Source organism: Crocodylus siamensis, chromosome 2, assembly GCF_052110815.1.
Source record: "Crocodylus siamensis isolate JL-2025a chromosome 2, ASM5211081v1, whole genome shotgun sequence".
NCBI classification, from domain to species: Eukaryota; Metazoa; Chordata; order Crocodylia; family Crocodylidae; genus Crocodylus; species Crocodylus siamensis.
In genome coordinates this window covers 258,233,314-258,257,621 of record NC_143396.1, presented here as the reverse complement: position 1 = coordinate 258,257,621, position 24,308 = coordinate 258,233,314, and the positions used below count along the sequence as shown (strand labels likewise).

Here is a 24,308-nt window from a genome sequence, read left to right as displayed (position 1 = left end):
ACCAAGTCAAGAATCTAGAGCCATCCACCCCACACAGAAACACATGCCGGAGCCGGAGCAGTCTGTCAATCCTGGATCAGCTTCATCAGCCGTCTTTGGACCCACAAATAAGATATTCATGAAAGACAATCATCCTCGGCTGTAAAGGATTGGCAAAGAAAAAGATATATATGTGTATATAATATGTTATACAAAAAGGATATGCAAGAGACTGAGAATGTATATTACATCCACACATATATATACAAACACTCTCTAATATACAAGAGAGAAAATATACCCCACTGGTATTTAGCTTTACATACAACCTTTTTTTGTGCAGCTTATTGCTAACTGGAAAGATATATCATGGCATAAGAAACCATTCATAATATTTGGGGAAAAAAGAGCTATATTAACAATCACACTGGCTGACATGAATTTGTTATAGTGCAAGTCCAGATGAGATCTAAGGTAGATGCCATAATCAGTTAGAACAGTTATTCTTTGATGCTTGTAACAAGCGTAATGATACAATTAGCTCTTTGCAAACAGTAATAGAAGTTCATGATGGTCATAGTATTCTGTGTCTAACTGTGTCAGTTTCTTGCACTTCTGGAATAGGGGGTAAGTGACTTGACCACAAGCATGCAGGTTAATATACTCAGGATGGGGGTCTGACTTTTTTCAGCTGCTCATCTGCAGGTTTGTTTTTGGGATAGGCGATGATGTCACTCTCAAATAAGATTTTAACATGCAACCAAGGCTGTCCAGCTGGTGGCCCACATGCCTTGTGAGTGGTCAAGTTGCAATCCCTAGGCTCCTGCTATCTACCACTCCCCTCATTACTCCATGATCCCTGTCCCCGCTCTAGCTGTTGCTTTCTGCCTTTGCTGCAGGCAGTGTAGAGATGTGGTGCAGCACAGGGAGCTAGGGGTGAGTCTGGGGCCATTCATGGGAATGTCGGGGGGGAGGGGGGGGTTATGGAATCATGCCCACATGTTGGTTGGTGCCTTTGGGGGGTAGGGGGGTTGTGCCAAGTGTAGTGGTGAAAGGAGCATCCACAACTCAATGATCCATGCATGCAACCCCCATGTGGCCCTGGTGCAGCCGCCCCTGAAGGTGCATCTCCAGGGCATGTGACCCCCAAGGGCTTAGAAGTTGGCCAGCTCAATCCTAAATTCTAGTCCCTAATTACGTTCTGCTTCCTAATTTATCCTACATTTCAAATAATCTGAAGACAGGGGTGCTTAACCCCAGGCCACAGGCCAAATCCAGTCTACAGAGCCTTGGCATCCAGTCCGTGGGGCTCCCCAGGCATCAGGAAATTTGGTGGCAGGGAAGCCCTGGCAATTAATATTGCCATTGCTCTTCTGCTGCCATATTCCCAAGCTTTGCGGGGCTGGGTGGGGACTCCAGGCTATGCCCGTTTCCCCCTGCAGGGCCAGATTGGGGCTAGGCAAGGCCCCCTTCTTCCACATAACTGGGTCGGAGCCAAGATGTTCTCTGCCCCCTTCTGTGCAGCTGGAGCAGGCCCTGCTAGACCCACCCTGCACCAAATTGGGCCCACTGGCCAGATCCAGCCTGTGGACAGACTGGACAGGACCCACCTAGTCTGCAAGGCAGAAAGGTTGAGCACCACTGTTCTAGGGTGATTTTTTCATTCTGTTCCTTAAATTGTTGAGCAGTTAGAATTGTGAATGCTGTTATAATATCTGTCGCTCCCAAGGTGCTGTCCTGAAAGTGGGAGAAGTAATTCCTATATGTGTGATTCTTCAAGTAGAAAAGCATTAGTCCTTTTTTTCTTAATGTAGCTATCTTTGTTCCTTTCTTTTACTCTTTAACTTCATATTTTGCTACTGCAATTGTAGGCATTGTTCTTGACGGTTCACGAGCAAACACTGATAGTCACCTCGCATGACAGGAGGTGGGACTAAACTAAAAGTAGGAGGTTCTGACTGTGACCACAAAATATTAGCACTGGTAGATGTGCAAATATCTACACATGGTTCACATGATAGACCCATAGATTTCAAGTAAGAATCCATACTGTCCACAATATTCTGACCTGTCATATGGTGTTTCTGGGTTCTTTGCAATAAAAAATTTGCTTCATTATTTTTTCCATGGTCAAAAACAAATGAAAAGTAAGAGCTGGCATTTTTTCAGGAGGAGCTTTGAGTTTAATGAGGGGTGTCTTGGGAACCACCATCCTAACTGTTCAGATTTACTTTTGTTAAGTTAATCTTTTTAATGCTTTAAAAAAATTGCTGTCCTGTTGTATTAGGGAAGAAGCCTTTTAAAAACCTTTAAAGCAAAGATGTATGTTATGCTTAGATATGATGCAATCCATGTTTGGATATCTTCGAATCATCCTTGGGGAAGGTCACGCTTTACATTTGACAACTATAAGACTTGTTCAAATAGACCAGTGCAAATACTAAGGCAGTTGTTTAAAGTAGGGTCATAGATACAGTAGCAATACTGGACCTAAGGAAAATTTAAATGAGAACTGCAGAAATTTACAGAAGAAAAGTGAAGCTGCAAAATGGATTAGTGAAATTTCAGCAATTTCAGCTGAAATCACAGTAACAAGCAAAACCTGATCAACTGACTGTTCTCTAGACTTCCTTCTCTTTCCTCCAACTTAGTCTAACCTAAGACCTTCTTCTTGCCATGGCCGAACGGGCTGAAATTGGTTCCATTTCCAAAGTTTGGGCTTTTTCAGAAGCTCTATGAGACCTTTCCCATTTAGGCAGGCATCTGGCAAACAAAGCTAAGCTGAAATATTGTTTAGGAGGGTGGTTTTATATTAGTATTGCACCTGCTTTTAATGTTGTTCTGTTCTCTTTTTTTATAAGCCATTCTAAGTCTTTGTTGGGAAGGGTGACATATAAATTAAATAAATGAAGGCCAGTTTTGCATCTGATTTGATAATTACACATTGTTCTAGGTCAGGGGTGGGCAAAATGCAGTCTGCGGGCCAGATGCAGCCCACCAGGCCACTCTATCCGGCCTGCGGGGCCCCTAAAAAATTTAGAAAATTAACAGTTATCTGCCCCTGGCTGCCTGTCATGTGGCCCTCGATGGCTTGCCAAAACTCAGTGAACAGCCCTCCGCCCAAAATAATTGCTTGTCCCTGTTCTAGGTGAACAACTTTAGTCTCTACCCCAGAACTTGGAATAAGCTAACTAAGTACTGAACTGGCATTTCTTTAACAAGTTGTATTTAAGCAGAAAAGTACTAACCTGGCTTCCTTGATCAGTATTGTGGCGTTTTCATAGTTTGATACCTTTACTGGTTGGTAGTCTAAACAGGCTACTTCTGGATAGTTCTAACTATAATTTTTCATAGGTGAGTTAGTAACTTAGAGTTGTATGTCACAGAATAATGCTATACTAACCAAATACGTTCTTTTCTGTTGCGAGGAAATTCCATAATGAAATGTGTTTCTGAACTAACTTTTAAAATTCTTTCTAGATGAAGATGGAAGTCAGGATGAGCCATTGGAATCAAAGGTGAGCATCCCATTTGATTTGTTCTTAGAAAATTGTTTATAAAACTTTTGCACAGATATAACAGAAAAGCCTGTTAGAATTAAGATGGAAGATATAAGACCTAAGGGTTTAAAACTGGTTGTAGAGGATGAGAACAGTTTTATCTTCTTCAGCAGGACTTTCCTGTGACTTTTGTTATCTTTTCTTCCTGTGACATTCACAGAGTTTTAGAATGCTTTAGCTTTTAAACATTTCATTCTGAAACAGTACAAATGAGTTATATTTTTCTGGGTCAACTTGCATGTACATTTGTGCATAAAAGAAGAATACTTGAGTAATGTTACTAGTGGATGGATACAGTGGTGGTAGGAGTGTGTGGTGGAGTGAGGATATTTTGAGGGGATTGTTAAGAAATTAATAGTAAGTGGTACGTAAGATCTAATGAGTTTGTGATTTTAATATATTTTTAAACCTCCACTGTCACAAGTAATGTACTAGTAATTTGTTAACTCTTTTGAGAGCACAATAGGGCAGAAAATGAATAGTAAATAGTGGTATTTGGTGATAGGGTTAGTTGTCTTCTTTCTCTCTCTCTCAAATTCTGCTATCTATCCTTCTTTAGACTTCCTTATCTTCAGAAGAGCAAGTGAAGGACCACTCCACTGGAACCCCAGTGGTAGCTGGTCAGATTTTCCTTGAGTCAGAAGAATCTGAATCTCATACTGAAGATGAAGAGATCATTAAGAATCAAGAGGAGAAAGAAAGCACCTTGGAAGAGTTAAATACTTTAGAAATGTCAAACCTATTAAACAAGGACCTGGAAGACATAGAAGTGCAGAAACCAGGTAACAGTGCTTGAATTCAGCAGGTTTCTGTACTAGGGACTGGAAACAAACTGGATCTGCATAAGTTTAGAGGGTGATTGGATCTGCATCCAGTCAGTCTTTGCACTTATCCAATAGTCAAAATTACATCTGAATGTCCAGTTTCAGAATGGAGTAGTCATTGCCAACTTAATTTTTCCTATCGCCAAATAAAAAAAATTCCAAATACATGCTACTGATTTAGACTTTCAGGCTATTTCATGTGCATTTAAGAGCATAGTCCATGTTTTTTTATTGCATTTCATAGGAAAACAAATGATTTGTGAATGAACAGAAGAATTCATATTTCCATGTTCTTATATGAATATTCTGTTACCTTTATAACAGAGCACAGTCTAAAGCTTTTTTTGCTATACATGCACCTCAGATAAAGAGCCTCCTTTTGGCCAGAGGGAGAATATATCTATCAACTCTTTGTTCTGCTTGACTGGGGTGCTCAACCCCCTCTCACTGGTCCCTGCGGAGCCCCACAGGCTGTGGCCCTGCATGCCATATTGGGTGTGGCCTGATTCTAGTGCATAGGGACAGGACCCAATCCTGGTACACAAGGCCAAACCTTGAGCACCACTGTGCTAGGTGAATATGTGCGGCTTCACTTACTGGGGGACACGACAAACTGATACAGAGGCAGCAACTGTTAGGAGTCTTAGGAGAGTTCTGATCTTTCATATAAACTTGGATATGTATTCTAATAATATACTTTTTACAGTCATGTTGGTTTGTACTGAAGTCATTCAGAGAAGTTGAATAGAAATTGCTTTTTTATAAGAATTTTAAGTTTGTTGTCTTTATCATACTTTACTTATTTTTTTCCACTTACTCCTGTAGTTCACCTGTTGAAAATTGTTGCATTTTGGTGTCCTTGACCTAATCTAAGGCTCATAAGAAAACAGCTTTTTTTAATGTGCCCATCATAATTTTTTTTTCACCTGTAACCTTACTGAAAGCCAGTTGTCTAATATATGACCTTGGCATTTCCTTTTATGTGTCTTTTTGCAACTCCTGGTTCGAATGGCAAAAGGAAGCAGTCTTTTGAAAGCATCCTTTTATAATATCTGCTGGCCTTTACCAATATTATACACTTAAGAAAAGTGACTTCTTATATTACTTGCAGTAGCCTCTTACTAATATAAAATGTTCTACACTTTTTTTACAACTTCTAAATAGTGCAGTAGGAAGGTGTGGCATTGAATAGAGATTTAAAATATTAATTAAAAAAGACAAGTAGAACAATTAGCTAAAATAACTACCAGTGTTAAGTGTTCATATTCAGTATTCTTGTTCAATCAGTAGTTTGTGTATTGAAGGGAAAATTTAATTTAAGATGCATTTTGTATCTTCCCATCACAGTGTCATGAAAAGGCTTTACCTTAGCATTGATTGAATCATATTTTTAAATAGAACTGTCAAAAACCTTGGCTCATTTCTTGATCCTTTCTCACTATTGCATAAGGAAGCAAGTTTAAACATCTTGTGCTATTCTTGAAACCCATTTTTATTCTGAAGTAAAAAGTGACAGAAGTAAAAAGATAAGTTTTTCCTTTTTATCCAAACTGTTTCATTTCTGTTTGAAAGAGGGGGGAAAATCCCTATGATAGAAACTGAATTTGTTATTGGCTGGCATTGTTTGCAAGCTTTTGAGCACAGCAGGGATGGAAAGTAAAGGAACCTTTTCCATAGGCACTATTCTTTTCCTTGAGTGAATTAATGACAACTAGCAGCAGTCTTGAGCTTGGAAAACTTCTCATCTTTTTTCTTTAGTTCCTGAGGTTGGAACTAGATTTGATTCTGGAAACTGCTCTACAGACTTGCAGAAGAATCTTGTCAGTTCCAGATTTCCTTTTAAGCTCTACTTGAAGCTGTCCCTGTCCCTCCTTCAGCAAAGTTCTTAATCTTCTATATTAAGTGAAATAATATCTGGAGAATTAATCGATTTGAGGGATAGAAGAAGAGGGAAATATGGATGGCAGCTCATGGCACGGGATTGTAGTAGAAGAAATAGAAGCAGCATTATACAAGGCAGTGGTGAGACTCATTTAGAATATTTTGAACAGTTCCAGTCACCTGGGTTCTAAAAGGGTTAATTGAAATTGGAACAGGTACAGAGAAGGTCTGATAGGTTTTTCATATCCTTATAATCTCCTATCATAGGATGATGTAAAATAGGATGATGTAAAGATCTAAACTTGTTTAACTTAGCAAAATGAAAGTTAAGGGGGTCTATGATTTACTCCTTTATAAAATACATTGTGAAGTGAATATCAGAGAAGAAAAGCTCTTGAGGTTAAAGGACAAGATCAACTTTTAGACTGGATTAGAATTGAGAAATGGAGCTCTTTTCAGAAAGTACTTGATAAATTCTGGCTATCTTGAAGCAGTTTATGCCAGTATGCTGGGAGACACAGGAGTTCTTGAAGTAGAGGCTTGTAGTGTTGGCTCCCATAAAAGGGATTGAAAGGATACTTCAACATAGTGCAACATTGTATGTGATAAGTAGCTTGACAGAAGAAAACTGTTTGGCTTCACTGGTGGAGAGGATGGGTTTCAGAGGCTGAAGCTAGAGTAAGTGGTTGGGGGCAGGGAAGGAGGGACAGGGGACAAGGTACTGGGGAGAAGTCAAGCACTGGAGTGGTTTTGCATTGGGGTGATGAGCTTGCAGTATCCCAGTTCTTGAGGTGAATTTGATTATTGCCAACTTCCGTTAGCTTAGATTGCAAAGAATGGAAAGGGATGTTGGAGCGCCGTACTTCAAGGCAACGTATTTCAAGAACGATGTTGATAAGACTTGAGAGGGTCTAGAGGAAGGCCACTCGTATGGTCAGGGGCTTACAAGATAAGACCTGTGAGGAGACACTGAGGGACCTGGACCACTTCAGCCTCCACAAGAGAAGGCTGAGAGGTGATCTTGTGGCCGCCTACAAATTCATTAGGGGGTTGTAGCAAGAGATTGGAGATGCTTTCTTCACCAGGGCGCCTCTTGGGGTAACAAGGAACAAGGTCACAAACTGACAGAGAGCAGCTTTAGGCTGGATATCGGATAGAGCTTCTTCATGGTGAGGGTGGCCAAAATTTGGAATGGGCTTCCAAGAGAGGTGGAGCTCTCCCCTACCTTGGGGGTCTTTAAGAGAAGGCTGGACAGGCATCTGGTTGGGGTCATCTGACCCCAGCACTCTTTCCTGCCTAGGCAGGGGGTTGGACTCGATCATCTGTTGAGGTCTCTTCTGACCTTAGTATCTATGAACTATGGGTATTTACAGACATGACGAGTGGAGGAAAAACAGCACTTCACTTTCAACTCGGCGTGCCTCCGCACCAAGCACAGCACATGCCCAGAAGAGGAATCACTTCAGTTGGACCTGGCTTGCCCAGTGTCTGTATAGCTCATGTGCTTCAATGGGGCTTTTTGGTGCTTTCATCTAATAGCTGATTGAAAAGAGGACTAAAAAGTTCTGCTGAAGCGCATGGGCTATGTAGACACTGGAGAGCCAGGTCAGCTTAATGTGATTCCTCATCCAGTAAAGTGCTCTTTTTTTTTTTTCCACATCTATCATTACTCTGTGTGACCTTGTAAATGCAGAGCATTTAGCTTGGTAGTAGTGACCTAAATCGAAAAAAGTTCTTCCCTTATTTGTTCATCTTCCTCCTTTGAGTTTTTAATCTGCTTGCAAACCTTGTTACACTTGCATCTTGTTGTATTCATGCAGTACTTCAGGACTCCTGGTTGCTTGTAGAGCCCAAGAAAACGTTTCCTAAATACATTACTGGGTTCCCAGTGTGGTGTGTTTGGCCCTCTCCTGAAGGCAAAAGGTGAGAGAGAAGCTGCAGTGCTAGTAGCACTGGAAAATCTTGAAATACCTGCCTGGGAGGTCTTGCTCACAAGCACAGTGTCAAATCAGTCACTTGATTTGGAGTCAGTAAGACATTTCCACCAGTACAGACTAGCATGGCCTTGTGGGGCTGTTTTCCCATTTCTCTGTACGTTAACAATCCACTTCCTAGGCCCAGCTCAAGGCATTTGTGCCCTCATGACTCCCATTATTTTCCTGTAGCATACTGTAGGTTTGGAAGTGCTAGGTGCCTTGTGTTTACCAAAGACTGTGTGTTATTTCATAGATTTCATAGACATTAGGGCTGGAAGGGACCTCGGGAGATCATCGAGTCCAGCCCCCTGCCCAAAGAGCAGGAAGTCAGCTGGGGTCATAGGATCCCAGCAAGATAAGCATCCAATTTACTCTTGAAGGTGTTCAGTGTAGGTGCTTGAACCACCTCCGCTGGCAGACTGTTCCAGACCTTGGGGGCTCGGACAGTAAAGAAATTCTTCCTTATGTCCAGCCTGAAACGGTCTTGCAGGAGTTTGTGACCATTCGACCTCGTCATCCCTTGGGGCGCTCTGGTGAACAGACGTTCCCCCAGATCCTGGTGGTCACCCCTGATAAACTTATAGGTGGCCATCAGATCATCCCTGAGCCTGCGCTTTTCCAGGCTAAAGAGTCCCGTGGCTCTCAGCCTGTCATCGTAAGATCTGTTTTCCTGACCTCTGGTCATGCGCGTGGCTCTCCTCTGGACTCTCTCAAGCTTCTCCACATCCTTTTTGAATTGTGGAGCCCAAAACTGGACGCAGTACTCCAGCTGCGGCCTCACCAAGGCCGAGTACAAGGGGAGAATGACGTCCCGGGATTTGCTCGAGAAGCATCTATGGATGCACGCCAGCATTTTGGTCGCTTTACTAGCCGCAGCATCGCATTGGAGGCTCATGTTCATCTTGTGGTCAATGATGACCCCCAAGTCTTTTTCTTCTGTAGTGCTAACCAACGTAGCACTGCCGAGCCTATAAGGGTGCTGCAGGTTTTTCCTCCCAAGGTGGAGAACCTTGCATTTTTCGGTGTTAAACACCATGAGGTTCTCGTCCGCCCATTTGCTGAGCTTGTCCAGGTCAGCCTGGATCACCCGCCTATCTTCTGGCGTGGATGCTTTGCCCCAAAGTTTGGTGTCATTGGCGAACTTGGCCAGTCCACTCCTGACTCCAATGTCCACATCGTTAATGAAGATGTTGAACAGTATGGGTCCCAGGACAGAGCCTTGAGGGACCCCACTGGTCACAGGGCACCACGATGAGTGACTGCCATCAATCACAACCGTCTGGGTCCGACCACAGAGCCAATTTCCCAGCCAGCGGATCGTGGTGGAGCCAAGGCCACAACTGGGCAGTTTAGCCAAGAGGTGATTATGGGATACCAGATCAAAAGCTTTTTTGAAGTCAAGATATATGACATCAATCTCTTCTCCCTCGTCCAGGTGATAGGTCACCTGGTCAGAGAAGGAAATGAGATTGGTCAAACAAGACCTACCCGCAACAAACCCGTGCTGGCTGTCCCTTAGAATGTTAGCCTGGGCCAGTCCCTCAAGGATGGCCTCCTTAATAAACTTTTCTAAGATCTTCCCCAGGATAGAAGTCAGGCTAATGGGCCTGTAGTTAGTCGGATCCACTCTCCTCCCCTTCTTGAAGATGGGCACCACATTGGCCTTCTTCCAGTCTTCGGGCACTACACCAGAGCACCAGGAGGTTTCAAAGATCTGTGCCAGGGGCTGGGCTATGACGCTCGCCAGCTCCTTGAGTACCCTGGGGTGCAGGTTGTCAGGGCCAGCTGACTTGAAGGTATCCAGCTTCTCAAGGTGTTCCTTCACGAGGTCAGCATTGACGGAGGGTAGGGGATTCCCCTCACCCAGATTTCCCTGTCCCATAGCAGGCATGGGCATCCCGTGTGACTGATGAAAGACTGACGCAAAGTACCTATTTAACAGGTTGGCTTTTTCCTGGGCGTCAGTTGCCCCATCTGGTTTAGCAGGGGTCCAACATTGCCCTTGCTTTTCCTCCAGCTCCCCACATATCTGAAAAAGGACTTTTTGTTGTCCTTGATGCCTGAAGCTAGTTGGAGTTCAGTTGCAGCCTTGGCTTTCCTGGTTTGGTCCCTGCAGGACCGGACCAGAGCAGAGTAATCCTCCTTGGAGGTGAATCCCGTCCTCCATCCTTTGTAGGCTTTCTTTTTTAGCCACAGGAGGTCCGCTAGGTCTCTGGAGAGCCAGGGGGGCTGCTGTGCCTTCTTGCTGCCTTTCCTCCATGTTGGAATAGATTTAGCTTGTGCACTGAGGATCGCTTCCTTGAGAAGCAACCACTCTTCTTGAACTCCCATCTCCCTGGGGTCATGGTCCCTGAGGGCCTGACCGACTAGCCTCTTGAGCTTGTCAAAGTCGGCTTTTCTGAAGTCAAGGACTTCTGTGTTGCTGACTGATTTGCCAGCTTTACGGCGGATGGTGAAGGTGATCAGCTTGTGGTCGCTGTCACCCAACTTCCCATCAATCACTAGGTCGCCGATTAGGTCGTCCCCCGTAGCCAGTACCAGGTCAAGCAGCGCTTTCCCTCTTGTTGGCCCATAGACTTCTACTTTCAGGTAGAGGTCATCCACGCATGAGAGAAAGCTTTGCGACCTCTCGGATTTAGCTGAGTGATCTTCCCACGAGATGTCCCGGTAATTGAAGTCACCCATGACAACCAAGGTCCTGGAGCAAGCGGCCTCAGTCAGTTCCCAGGCGAACTCCTGGTCAAGCTCGGGACTTTGAGTGGCAGGTCTGTAGTAGACTCCCACCGTTGTATCCCCTGTGCCGAATTCCCCACGAATTTTTACCCAGAGGGTCTCTAGCTGTCCATGCCGGTCGCCAACATCAGCTTGCAGGGACATGTAGCTTTCCTTCACATAGAGAGCTACACCCCCGCCCCTTTTGTCAACACGATCCCTCCTGTACAGGGTATAGCCCTCTATACCTGTGGTCCAGTCATGGGTGGAGTCCCACCAGGTCTCCGTTATCCCAATGACATCATATTTCTTTGCACTGAGCAGGAGGATGAGCTCGTCCTGCTTGTTGCCCAGGCTCCTGGCATTAGTGTACAGGCAGGCAAGTGTGCCCTTGGGGGCTCTTGCCTTGCCCACAGATTGTGTTATGAGGTGCTTTATGCCTATAGTGTGCGTGAAGGGTTACCGTGGATGTTCTTGTGGCTCTCTTGGATAAATATTTATTCCATGTTTGTCTGTGATCACAGGGGACTGGACTTGAGGACCCAGTGTATAGGTCCCTTTTAGATCTGTTTCTATGTCTCCTATCTACAAATCTTGCTGAAAAACTAACTTTGTGGGCGCGGTGTACGTGGCTGACAATTCCCACCTCACTTGACTACTTTCCAAGTGGCTATTATAACAGATGTCTAGGCAGTTGTACCCTATTTAATATTTTTGTATTAAAAAAAGATGTTAAAGGGATGTTGAATTCCACAGTATACAAGTTAAGGGAATGACATGTCTAGTGCATGTTTCAAACACTGTAGTGTTTACGCGCTACAAATAGATCAAGATAGTTGAACGCCATTGATTAACCATTAATACAGTAGATAATGCAAGATGAGAGAGCGGTAATTATAAATGAATCCTACCATATGTCAGTTTTCACAATTGGCCAGGTATGTTTTGTTCGTACTCCTCTGAAGTGCCCAGTGTTGCCCACTGGTAGAAGTCAAGTGTCAGGCTTGATGAGCCCAGTAGTCTGCTCTCGCATGGCAAATCCTATAGTTGTTCAACTTTTTGGTTTTAGCCTGTGAAAAGCTGGTAGGCTTAAAGGTGAACTGAGGATTAGTGGAGGGGGAAATGCTAGGGGAGCACTGATTGAGATTTTTGGGACCAATACCGATAGCTGATTTTTAAGGAGGCATATCAACTGATACCGATCTGATTTCTGATACGCAGCTCTTCAGCGTAAAGAGCTGCATCCATCAAACTAGATGTACCAGCTGGAAGTGCAGGGAAGGGGTGTGGGGAGGAACAGATCAAGGCCTCTGTGGTGAAGGAGGGAATGGGGCTGGGAGCCCCCCACCCCGATTCCCCTGATGAGCTGCGCCTCTGTCCTGTGCCTGTCAGGGGAGCCCCAAACCCACACCCTCCCTCACCACGGGGGGCCTTGATCTGCTCCCCCATGTCCCTTCCCCCTCCCCTTCCCCTTCCACCACACCAAACTCTAAGCAGCTGCAGGCAGCTCTCTGTGCTGCCGGCTCTGCTCCTCACTGCCTACGTGTTGTGCTGTGGCTGCACATATGCACAGGTATTTATCGGACAAATTATTGCCTGCATTGGGCCAATTTCCAATACAAAAAATGTTTTTTATATTGGCACCAGTCTGATATCGGACTGATGTATCGGTGCACCTCTAGGAAACGCTTATTGACATAAAAGTTTTTATATGAAATTTTTTTTGTCTATTTATGCAACTTTTGAGAGAGGGGTTAGTTTCAGTTTTACCCCTCCACCCTAACCTAAGTTTCTTTCCACTTTCTTACTACTGTGCCGTATCAACAAAAGACCCTTCTGACTTCAACATCATAATATGTTAAACTGCCCTTGGGAATAATTGTTCTTATGAATATGCAGAATACAAAGGCAGACAAGATTCTTTGGGTAAATGTGATACCTTTTATTAGACCAACTCAAATACAGTAAAAGCTCTGTTATCCAGCATCCCCCGGGAATGGGGGATGCCGGATAACACAATAATGCCAGTTAATTGAGCGGTCCGAACAGGTGTCCTTGCCTATTCAGGCTGCTGCTTCTCCCGCTGTGTCCAGGGCATCGCCGTGCCTCCTGCGGGCCCCGTGGGACAGGGAGGTGGGCCCTGCGCAGCCCCACACAGCCTGTTATGCCCCTGGGTCGTGGAGGCTCAAAGAAACCGGAAGTGCCACAGTGGGCATTTCCAGTTTCACTTTACCTTACAAGTGGGCATGCTGGTTAACCGAGAATGCCGGCTTGTAAGGTGTCAGTTCCCGGAGATTTTACTGTAATTGGAAAAAATCTTCTTAGCAAGCTTTCAGATTTAAATACCCTTCATTAGGCCGAGGAAGCATCTGCAGTTGGTGTGTGGTCATGTATATATTTTCAGTGTATATGTTTAAAGATGGGCCAAACCAAAAATTTACTTAACCTTCACCTGAATATGGGAAGAAAAAAAAAGTTTGACCCTTCCAAAACAATTGTTGCCACTTAGATAAAATCTCAGCTTCTCAAGGCGGGTCATGTCTAGGGTTACTGGGCTTTGCTTGTGGTTGTCAGAGTATCCTATCATTTTTTTGTTAGATACTTGGTTAGAGAATCATGCAGCTAATCAGTTCAATTCTGTGTATTGACTGTGGCTTAAGTCATGCATGATTGTGATGTGCATGACTGTTAAGCCTCATACAACTTGTTCCATAGCTGATGAAGCAGGCTGGCCAATTGTGTGTATGTGTTAACTTCTGAAAGCCATTCTGCCGCCAGTCAGTGTGGTTTTTGGCAAGCAACTACCTTGTTCATACTCGGTGATTTTCCCAATGAGGGGGACTTACTGGGTTATCTAAATCTATTAATTGCAGTAATTTTAGAAATACAACCTTATCTATTAACCAGTTGTCTTCCTTACCCTAAAAACATGGGGCTTGTTTGCCATAGTATTTAAAAAAATCAGGTGTAGCTCGTAAAATTGGAGATGTTTTAAAAGTGCTCCGGGTTTTTAACCTTTTGGGATCACACTTTCAAGCTTTCTCACTAAACATAAGGGCAAGAAACTTTTTTACTTTTAAATAGGTTGAGATTCTCAGTCACATGAATCCAGAAGCTGGGACTTTAAGAAAAACACACTATGAGACTTGAAATACAGCTGTGATAGTTGCAACACTACTAAAGTGAAAAGGTTTTTATGAAAACTAATAATTTTGTTTTAATCCCATAAAAATGAGGTGCCGTTTAGGTGCAGTTATTTCCCTATGATGCCAGCAACTCCAGCACTTCAGTACTATGTATACAAGTAGACTGTCCAGATTGTATATGAATCTAATCAATCTGAAATGCTTAATATGAACAAACAGTAAACAGGGGGAAAACAACTTTGACTTACAGTTTCTAGCTTTATTATCTAAGATACCTAACAAAACTGTCTGTTCTCTATAGGTTCTTATACTGTATATTGCACTAGTATTTGAACATGTTTCATAATAACATAACTGAAAGGTGACTGATAACTGTCTTGTGATGTTTGCTCTCTTAGCAGTTCTTTAGAGGGAGAGAGATATGTAACATGGGTGTATTTGTTTTGATGGGAAGTTTTGGTGGGGATTGTATTACATTTTCACAATGAAGCATCTTAGAACAGGGCTGTCCAGCTGTTGGGCTGCGTGCAGCTCACAGGGGATTAATGTATGCCTCCTAAGTTCTCACCTGGCTCTTCCCCACCCTCCCAGCTCCAGCTGCAAGGTTCCCCCTCCCACTTCTGGCTGCCGCTTCCTGCTTTTGCCCAAAGGGGTGGGGCAGTGCAGTAGAGCAAGGAACTGAGGGTGAGTAGGTCTGGTTGGGGAGGATGTGGTGGGGATCACAGCTGTGTTGGCTGGATGAGAGGAAGTGTCTGTGCAGTGCTCCTGGTGCAGCCCACGTGGCCTGCAGCCTCTGCTGGGCTTAGAAGTTGGACAGCCCTGTCTTAGATACAAGGTGAAATAAGGGGACCTTGCTCTTGAAACAGAATGTTTTCAGAATTGTTAGTCTTTAGTTTTAACTTCTGAGTTGCTGGCAATGATGCTATTAAGCTACCACTTGCATTAAAAGGGTTCTTTTTTCAAGCCTTGTTTGACAGTAATGAAACAAGTGAATAGATTTCTTAGAAAAACTCACAAGTGTGAAAAATGTTTGTGACATCCCTGCACATGTAGGGACTGGCAGGTTGCAGAAGTCCATGTGAGTTCTCATCCCTGGCTATCTTTACAGTTTTGACAGCCATTGGAGGCACTGCCGATGGTGAGCCCTGCCACTTCCCCTTCCTGTTCCTAGAGAAGGAGTATGCAGAATGTACTGCAGATGGGAGAGAAGATGGCAGGCTTTGGTGTGCAACAACCTTTGACTACAAGAGAGATCAGAAATGGGGCTTCTGTGAAAGTAAGTAGCCAGATACATTTTTGTTCTTCTCATTCATCTAAAGAATATCAACTAAAGTTAGTGGTTTCATCATATATTACTTTAGTGTCTGAGAGCCCAAATCGTAAAGCCAGGATGCCACTGCCAGACAGCATACAGACAAACAAGTATCAGCATAAACAGAAGGTTCCCACAGTAAAAGTAATAGGGACAGGAGAGCTGCCCCCCCTGGCATGAACACCTACTCCCCCACTTCTCTATGGAAAACCTTGCTATGAGAGCCACCACATAACTTCCGTTTCTCTGTCTATGGTGACTGGAAGCAGTCTTAAAGGGGATACAACTTCAGAATCACAGAAGGATCTCATTTTATGCTTCCCACTAATGCCAGTGGCTTGGTATAGGAATGTAACCGCAGTGTTCTCTGCGTATGAAAGAAGCCAGAATGTGTCTGTCTGAGGGTCCTTCTCTTCCTTTTTTACCTTCTGTTGAATGGTGACAGGTACATCAAGGTAGTAAAATAAATGAGACAGGTGGCGGGGGAGTTGGAAGAAACATACTACAGTCAATTATAACAATGCAAATGCTGATTTACACTCTTTTTCCCATTTTACTATCACTGTCTTTGCTTTATCTTGCCCTGCAAGTAGCAACATCTTGTGGTCAAGTAAAGTGTCACCTGTTGGGGACTGCAGAAATGGAAATGTAATAAAATATCTTCATCTCACCACTGATTGCTGTTTTTCTTTCCAGCCGAAGAGCAGTCTAATAAGAGAAGACAAATGCAGGAAGCAGAAGTTGTTTACCAGACTGGGATGAAAATTCTTAATGAGAGCAGTAAAAAGGCACAGAAGAAAGAGTGAGTCTGTTCCTCAAGATTAATTTAGCTTTTTCATAAGAGAAATATGTGACCTAGCTTGGTGTTGCTAGATGCCAGCTTAATGAGGGGTTACAGACTTTCATCATGATAGAAATCATACCAGACTTAATTTAATACAAATTGGTTATAACATTAAAGATAAATAGTAAATGCAGAACACTGGTAGGAGTAGCAACTCATGACTCTGTTCCTCTTAGAGCAGTGGTTCTCAACCTTTTTAGACTCGAGGCATCCCTCAGAAAATGCCAGCTCTTAGCTTTTGCTCATTTTGTGACTACAAAAAGTAATAGAACAATTATTCTGTTGCAGAGAACTCAGAAAGACCACAATCGGGCAGAATGTTTTTACCACTATGGATTCATATTTGAAAACTGTGGATTTATCTTGTAAATCATATTTGCACATCTAACTGTGCTAACATGGTGCGGCACTCTTTAAAGGTTCTCAAAGCATCTCAGAGTGTCGCAGCACCCTGGTTGAGGACACTGCTCTAGAGGGTCCACAAAACCTTCTGCTTCATGATATCTATGCAGAGTTGTAGTCATACTCGCTATGTATCAAAACACTGGATTAATGCTAACAAGTGCAGTTCTTTCACCACAATGTCCTTACTTCTCAAGCTCCGAAAGTCCCTTGCAGCATGTAATAGCTTCCCTGACTTGAATGGTCAAAGCTTGATTCCAGATTCACTGAAACCCAAGATGCTCACTGCATGTTTGGTGGATATAAATCCATCCTCAAACCTTTTTTTTCTTTACACTCAGGTTCTTGCTTGGCTTTCTAAGAGTAAAAGATCAGCCTGACCTGCCCTACCTCTGTGCCAATTGTCTCATGTTCCCTGGTCATCATGATACTAGTATATATATATATAGTGTGTGTGTGTGTGTGTATATATATATATATATATATATATATATAAATGCAAACTACTGACTAGTCTTCATTGTAATTGCCACTGTTACAACAAGGTACTTTTTAGATTTGAAATACCCAGAAGCTACAAGGGAAGGAGAAACTTCTGCAAGCTTCAAGATTTTTAAAGGGAAGAAAAGGAAGAAGTTCAAAGAACAGGAAAGAGTTGTAGAGAAAAATAAATGAGGAAAAAAAGAACAAGCAAGACTGTTCATGAGGGTTCAGTACTTTACACATACTGAAGTGTTGTTTAACAGCTTTAATGATTATTATGTATTAGTACCTTTTAGGGTCTTGGTGAAGCTACTCTTGATATTCAGGATGAAGTTTGTAACTCATCAAACTTTGCAGAAAGGCCTTTTCAAACAGATTTTTTTAGGATTAAGATGACCACTTTGTTACAACAGCATTAAATAGTATTCATTCTTTTGCCCCAGTATTTCTTGGCATTTGTTTTTAATTTAAATTGAACAGAGGTTCTCTGGTTGCTGCCTGATTTTCTCTTTCGTTTAAATGGATGAGCACCGGTGATACTGGGCAAGAGTTCTGTCACAAAAACTTGTACCAAGTAGATCTTGCATTACCATCACAGAAGAACTATACTGTCTGACTGGGAACTCTTACAAAATTTAATGAATAATGTGCATTGAGTACTGAAAAAACTTGTATATATTTCTAACTGGTAGTAGTAATCGCTTCTCGGCCTCTTGAAGGCTCAGATGGAGCGAAAACATTTATTCTTTAATCTTGAGTTTTTGAATGACATTATAGTATTTGCAAAGCAAGTATGCTAATTAGATATATGTAAGACAAAGTGAGGGAATGAAAGATTTTATCTGTATCTTAGTTTTGAAAAAAAGCCTATTTTGTTTGTTCAAAAGTGACTAAACCTGTATTTTCTCTCTCTCTCTCTCTCTCTCTTTTTCTCTCTCTCTCTCTCTCTCTCTCTCTCTCTGTCTCTCGCTCTACTTTTTTTAAAGAGCATATCAATATCTTCTGAAAGCAGCTGACATGAACCATACCAAGGCTATGGAGAAAGTGTCTTATGCATTACTGTTTGGGGATTACCTGAAGCAAAACATCCAGTCAGCTAAAGAACTATTTGAGAAGCTGACAGAGGAGGGGTCTCCTAAAGGGCAAATGGTATGTATGCCTTCAGCTTTTGCAGAGGATGGGGACCTGAACAAGCTGTGAAGGCTCCTCTTCTTCACTATCAGAGTAGGACAAGAAGCATCAGCTGCAAAATTTACCCTACTCTTTCATGGGCAGTACTTGTTCTTTGGAAAGAAAAAAAAAAGACTGTCAGGTCAGCAGCTCTTTGTTCTAAACAAATATCTGAGCTCCAAAACTGGTCTTTTTACTAAATTCCACCTAGAAGGATTTTTTAAACCAAATATTAACACCAATTCTTACAGCCTTGTTTTCATCGCTTCATTTTACCCGTCACTTGACTTAGCAGTGTGTCTGTAATTTTATGACTTATACCCTGCTACAATTGAAAAATGTCAGCTGGATTGTTTTGAATTTCTGAGGTCATTGACGCTCTGTTTGGCTGAGGGATTTACATAAATATAACTAATAGCTGATATTTATGCCTTTTTCAAGGTTATTTAGATTCCAGTGAGACTCTTGGCAGCTGTTGGGTGGAACAGAATTGCTGGTTTAGTCACACACATCATGATATAAATAAAAATTTGTTGACCTTTCGTTTTGAAGGGGGAAGATTTCAGAATAGCAACATGTTGTATTTGAAGATACACTTATTTAAGGCACACATTCCCAATTCTAGAGGAAGACCTAATTTTGGCACTTCAGATTTTTGCTGGATATTTTTCCCTGTTCTCCATTAATTTCATTTGCCTTCCTCCCACTTCTGCTACTTCCTTTCCTTCTCATACACTCCAGTTGTAACTAAAAGAAAGCTGGAGCAAGTTAAGTCTTTTAAGGAGTTTGCCAAAAACAGTATACTGTACAAACACTGCTTAGTGTAATAGAAATCAGTGGAAAGTATTTACATTTATAAATAAAATATGCACTTATTAACCTCATGAGGTGGATGTTTTTCATATTTATTAACGTGTCTATCCTAATCTGAAGGCACAAACAGTGTAACGTCTTTGTATGTGAAACTGTATCTTTTGTACCTTGTGACTTGGGCCACCCAGCTGTCACAGGTGGCTGAGCCAGATCAATACTTATGTAAATCTTAAGAATAAAAATAGTTCAGACAAACAGCCCTTGGAACTCCAACTTTAGATTTATCAGTGCAAAGTGCACCAACTGCAGAGACTTCCTCAGCCTGACGAAGGGTTTTTAAACCTGAAAGCTTGCTTAAAAAAAAAAAAAAATCCAACTATTTAAGTTGGTCTAATAAAAGATATCAGATTCACCCAAAGAACCTTCTCTGCCTATTACCCAACAACAAACTAACTGTTTAAAAAATAAGCAGAGCAAACAATGAAACTGCTCCTTTAGCCCCAAGGAATGTGCTCTCATATTATGCTCCCTGCCCCAAATTCTGACAGATATGCTTGAAGAGCCATCAGTGTTTTGTTTGGAACCAGTAGGAAGTAAGTTCAGCATTTCCAAAATTTTGGAGGGTGGTGCTGTTCAAACAAGCTCTTTAATAGTCTTTGAAAAACACCCCTTTATTTTACAGACTTGGGTAGTTGAGGAACAGAAGTTAAGTGACTTTTCCAAAGATATTCAGCAGATTTTAGTTATTGGTTCTCCTGAATTCTTCACTGAATGGGTGTTTATGTAGAATCCACTATAAGCAGGCATGCATCTCACGGATGCAAAACACAAGGGTTCTCTTGACTAGCTTCATCTGTGGGTGCTGTGTATGTATCCTGGATATACCTTTCCTTGTCTCTGTTATACAAACATAAAGGGTAGGACAGCAGTAGATTGTGCTTAGTTCCTTCTTATTGATTGTGGCAAGAAGAAGCCCAGCTAGTGTCCAGCTTTGTTAATTCATAACTCGGAATAAAAATGTTTGTTATCTTCTGAGAATCTTTAGAATGCTTTTGATATAGTGTTCTGACAACCAGAAACCGAACTAGGAACCACTAGATCAAACTTCACTCAGGTCCCCACTTTCCAGTTTGATATTAATAATTAGATAGAAAAGTCCTTCAGCATCATAACTAAAAGTATCTATTTCTGTATTTTTACCTTTTGTAATCATTCCTAATAATCTTGAAACTTCCAAAATAAGTACTGACTTGTAGTTTTAATTTCAGGCTCTTGGATTTCTTTATGCATCTGGTCTAGGTGTCAATTCCAGTCAAGCTAAGGTAACTGATTTTTTTTTTTTTTTTTTTTTTAATTTATATTTCCATTTACTCTCGGATGTATGTGGCCAAATATCTTATGTTCTTATTTCAGGCCCTTGTTTACTACACTTTTGGAGCTCTCGGAGGAAATCTGATAGCACACATGATTTTAGTAAGTAAAATTTCATAGTTACAAAAGTGAAGCTGGCAAAAGAGAAGTGTACTTCTTGTTTTTAATCTAATATATTGGATATCAACATAATGAATGCCTTTACTGTCCTTTAAATGCACTGCATCTGAATAATGGAGTATATGCATTCGGTATTGCTTATTACTCAGCCACTTCTTTATTTTTTTATATAACCTTTCCATAGAAGGTAAAAGCTAACACTTAAGGCTTGAAAATACTTGGATATCACTGTTTTTGTTCTTGTGCATTGCTCTTTACTTAAGTGGAGTATCTTTTGGCTTCATCGTACATAATCGAGTTTTTAAGTTTAATGGTTGTAGAAAATAGTGGGAACCAAAGAACTGTAAAGCTGTTGATGAAAACAGGATTTTGATTCAAGTAGAGACAGCAAATAGAATAGGATACGTTTCTGGCCTTTGAATGAAATGTATTAGTTTGTTCCCTCCCTGTCCTGGGAAGGATCAAAATTCAAAGATTGTTGGCTGATCTGGCCTTCATTTTTATTTAAAAGCAACTAGTAGACATCTTCAAAAAGCTATGGTTTCAGTTTTGTTTATGACCTTGTCTAAACTTAAGCACTTTCTGCTCTGAAAAATTTTAAGTGACCTGAACATGTCTGGCTATTTAATTGCCAATGTGCTTGTAAGTGTGTTCATAACAACTAATGGTTCTTTGTATTTCATATAATCTTTCCAGGGTTACCGATACTGGGCTGGGATAGGAGTCCTTCAGAGCTGTGAATCTGCTCTCACTCACTATCGACTTGTAGCTAATCATGGTATCTTTTTTTCTTGTTAACTAGGATACAGATCTCAGTTAAACATCTGTGAGTGTAGTTGTAAACCCAGTTCTTGAATGGCATTCCCTTCTGCACTTATTACCTGTGATGTTCGTATCAAACAATGCTGAATATGGTGCCGGGTTCCTCCTGAGGTTTCTTTCCTCTGCATGTTGGGCTAATGCCTTGGTGCAGTTGTGTCTCGTGAGACCGACAGATGCTAAATCCCTATCTGAGATGTAGATCTATAATTACATAAAATGTCTGCTACATTTTAATGGAAAGGTACCAGGTTTTTTAAGATTTAGAATGATATTGTTATTGTGGCTTATATGGACTCTGAAGACTAATTTTATAGCAGCCTCCAATTCTAATAGTACTCTTAATTTTGAAAGATGTTCACATACTTAAAACTTACTCTTCGAGAAAAGTAAAATAATGGAGGTACTGATTGGCTATACTAAAGTATATTATTTCATTGGTATACCAGAAATTTAGTTCTTAGTTAAAATGTGTCTGTAAATTACTTGGCTTTTTCTTAGTGTGTTAATAATATTTTTTTTTCTTCCTCTTCTCATCTTCTCTCCAGTTGCTAGTGATATATCTCTGACTGGAGGCACGGTGGTGCAGAGAATTCGGCTGGCCGACGAAATAGAAAATCCAGGAATGGCCAGTGGGATGCTGGAGGAAGATTTGATTCAATATTACCAGTTTCTAGCAGAAAAAGGAGATGTACAAGCACAGGTATGGCCAGTCTGGTAAGATGAAAAGCTCCCAGAAACTATTGAAGCATGTGCACAATTTGCAGGGATATGAAAATCCTAGACTCAATTTTTTTCTTGCACCCAAGCCAAAATGATTACATATACGGTTGGCAGTGTTCACCAAAACTGTTTTAAATGGGGAAAATAATTTAAATTTTTTCCAGTAGGGGTCTAACTTAAATAATGCTGTTGAATTTTTAAGGTGAATTTCAGTTTGACAAATGTTCTGAGTGCTTTCTTTTTCTAATTATTTTGATGGGAAACAAAATTCTTCTTTCAAACAATTTTCTGATGGTTATTCTCTTTACTTTCTGAGAGCACTCCCTGCTTCTTTTAGGAGCAGCGTTAGCCACTATAAAGGGATCTTTGATCAGAAGGCTCGTTATCACAATGTACATGACCCAATACCAGAGGTCTGTGGTCAAGCAGCAAAGCAAGCATGTATGAAGGCAGTGATGCAGTTAAGTAGAAACCAGGGGACTTTCACTATATACTGTATTTGCTTGAATAAAAGCCAGCCCTGAATTGAAGATGACCCTTTATTATAATTAGGTTCTAGACATGGAAAATTTATCAATTTTGTTACAATTTTCCATGTATAGAATCTAATTACTGGGGGGTCATCTTTAATTTATCCTCCCCACTGCTGTGGGGGTGTAGGTGGTGTGGGGAAGTCAAGTAGCTTACCTCCTGCTTGTGCCTTTCACCCTTCACCTCCACCCCCCCAGCCTCTGCTCCCCCTAACCTCCCATTGCTTTGGGCTCTGTCCTCATTCTAGTCTGAGACACTGAGCACAGCCTCAGGTCAGCCCAGCAACTCTGTGCAGGGCCAGGCTGGGGCTATGCTCCATGGCTCAGGCTGAAATATAGGTGGAGCCTACCGACACAGAGCAAAAATAAGAGGCAGGGGGAAGGATGAGGGGCAGGCAGGGGAGCAGAGTCTGTGTGGGGGCAGGATGGAAATGGGGAATAGAGGCAGCAGGGCAGGGGGTTTGGGTTGGCAGGCAGCAGCTGGGACTATAGCCCAGACCCTGGGTAGGACCCGGAGCTAGAGGTGCACCAATGTATCGGTGCCATATCAGATCAGCACCGATAAAAAGAAAAATTTAACATTATTGTTATCGGCTTTTTTTGGCCAATGTAGTCAATTAATGTACCAATAAATATAATGTGCCTTCTGGCCTGGGCCCTGGATGCTGCATGCATGCATGCATGTACACAGCCAGGAATGCAGCCAGGCAGTATGGAGAGCAGGACCTGCAAGTAAACCTGCAGACGGAAAAGGGCATGATGGAGGGAAGGAGCTGGGGGTGCTGCTCAGCCAGAACGGTGATTGGGACCAAGGGCTGGGGCCAGGGAGTGGGACAGAGCTGTGGGCTTGTCCAGGGGTGCGGGGCGGAGGGTGGGGGCAGCTTCCCACCATTGTGCACACCCCTGGGGAGAGGCATGGGGAGCATGTGCCCCTCCCAGATTTGTGTATGTGATGGAGGTGGGTTTTCCGTCCTGCTGCCGTTGCCCCAGGAGCCACACACTGTCCCCTGCCCATCCCGCAGCAGTGGCAGTGGTGAGTTGTACCTCCTGCTGCTGGACAGGCAGGGGAATTGTTGTCAGCGTGTGGCTCCCGGGACAAGGGCACCAAGGCGGAGAGCCCTGAACCCACAGTGGGCAGCCTGCCTCTACCCTTACCCTGCTCTTCTCCTGTTGGAGGCATCCCCACACTTAAAAATGGTGGCAGTGGTGCTTGAAATAAAGCTCATTTGACAAGCTTTATGTTCAAGTGCTCCCACTGCCATTTTTAAGTGCCACCTCCAGCTCCATCCCGCTCTCCGCCCTGGCCCCAGGGTCCCACTTGCTGCCCTGTCTGGGCAGCACCCCCAGCCCCTGTCCCACTCCCTCCCTCACCATGGGGGCCTCGATCTGCACCCTTGCTATGTCTGTTCCCCTCCACAAACTTACCTGCAGAGCAGTGCTCTCCACACTGCCCATTTGCATTCCTGTAAATCAGTTATTGGAATGGTATCGGCCAATATTCCCGGTGAATAATCATTTATCGGTGTTGGCCAAGAAAATCTTTGTCAGTATACCCCTACCTGGAGCCCAAGCTATAGCAGCCATCCTCCCCTCCCATCTCCACCCTGCTCCACATACTCGGTTTTAAGAGGATGGACCTTTCC

At 42.5% G+C, this 24,308-nt stretch overlaps 1 protein-coding gene across 1 annotated transcript in view; it reads left to right on the top strand.

Annotated features, from left to right (window-relative positions):
- SEL1L (SEL1L adaptor subunit of SYVN1 ubiquitin ligase) overlaps positions 1-24,308 on the top strand; it is a 69,826-nt gene that overhangs the window by 6,053 nt on the left and 39,465 nt on the right. Inside the window, exons 2-10 of the mRNA XM_090033835.1 lie at positions 3,460-3,497; positions 4,099-4,321; positions 15,187-15,354; positions 16,087-16,192; positions 18,106-18,268; positions 20,371-20,424; positions 20,516-20,575; positions 21,290-21,371; positions 21,961-22,115. Coding sequence (XP_089889961.1) covers positions 3,460-3,497; positions 4,099-4,321; positions 15,187-15,354; positions 16,087-16,192; positions 18,106-18,268; positions 20,371-20,424; positions 20,516-20,575; positions 21,290-21,371; positions 21,961-22,115 — 1,049 coding nt within the window. The remainder of the gene's footprint in view (positions 1-3,459; positions 3,498-4,098; positions 4,322-15,186; positions 15,355-16,086; positions 16,193-18,105; positions 18,269-20,370; positions 20,425-20,515; positions 20,576-21,289; positions 21,372-21,960; positions 22,116-24,308) is intronic.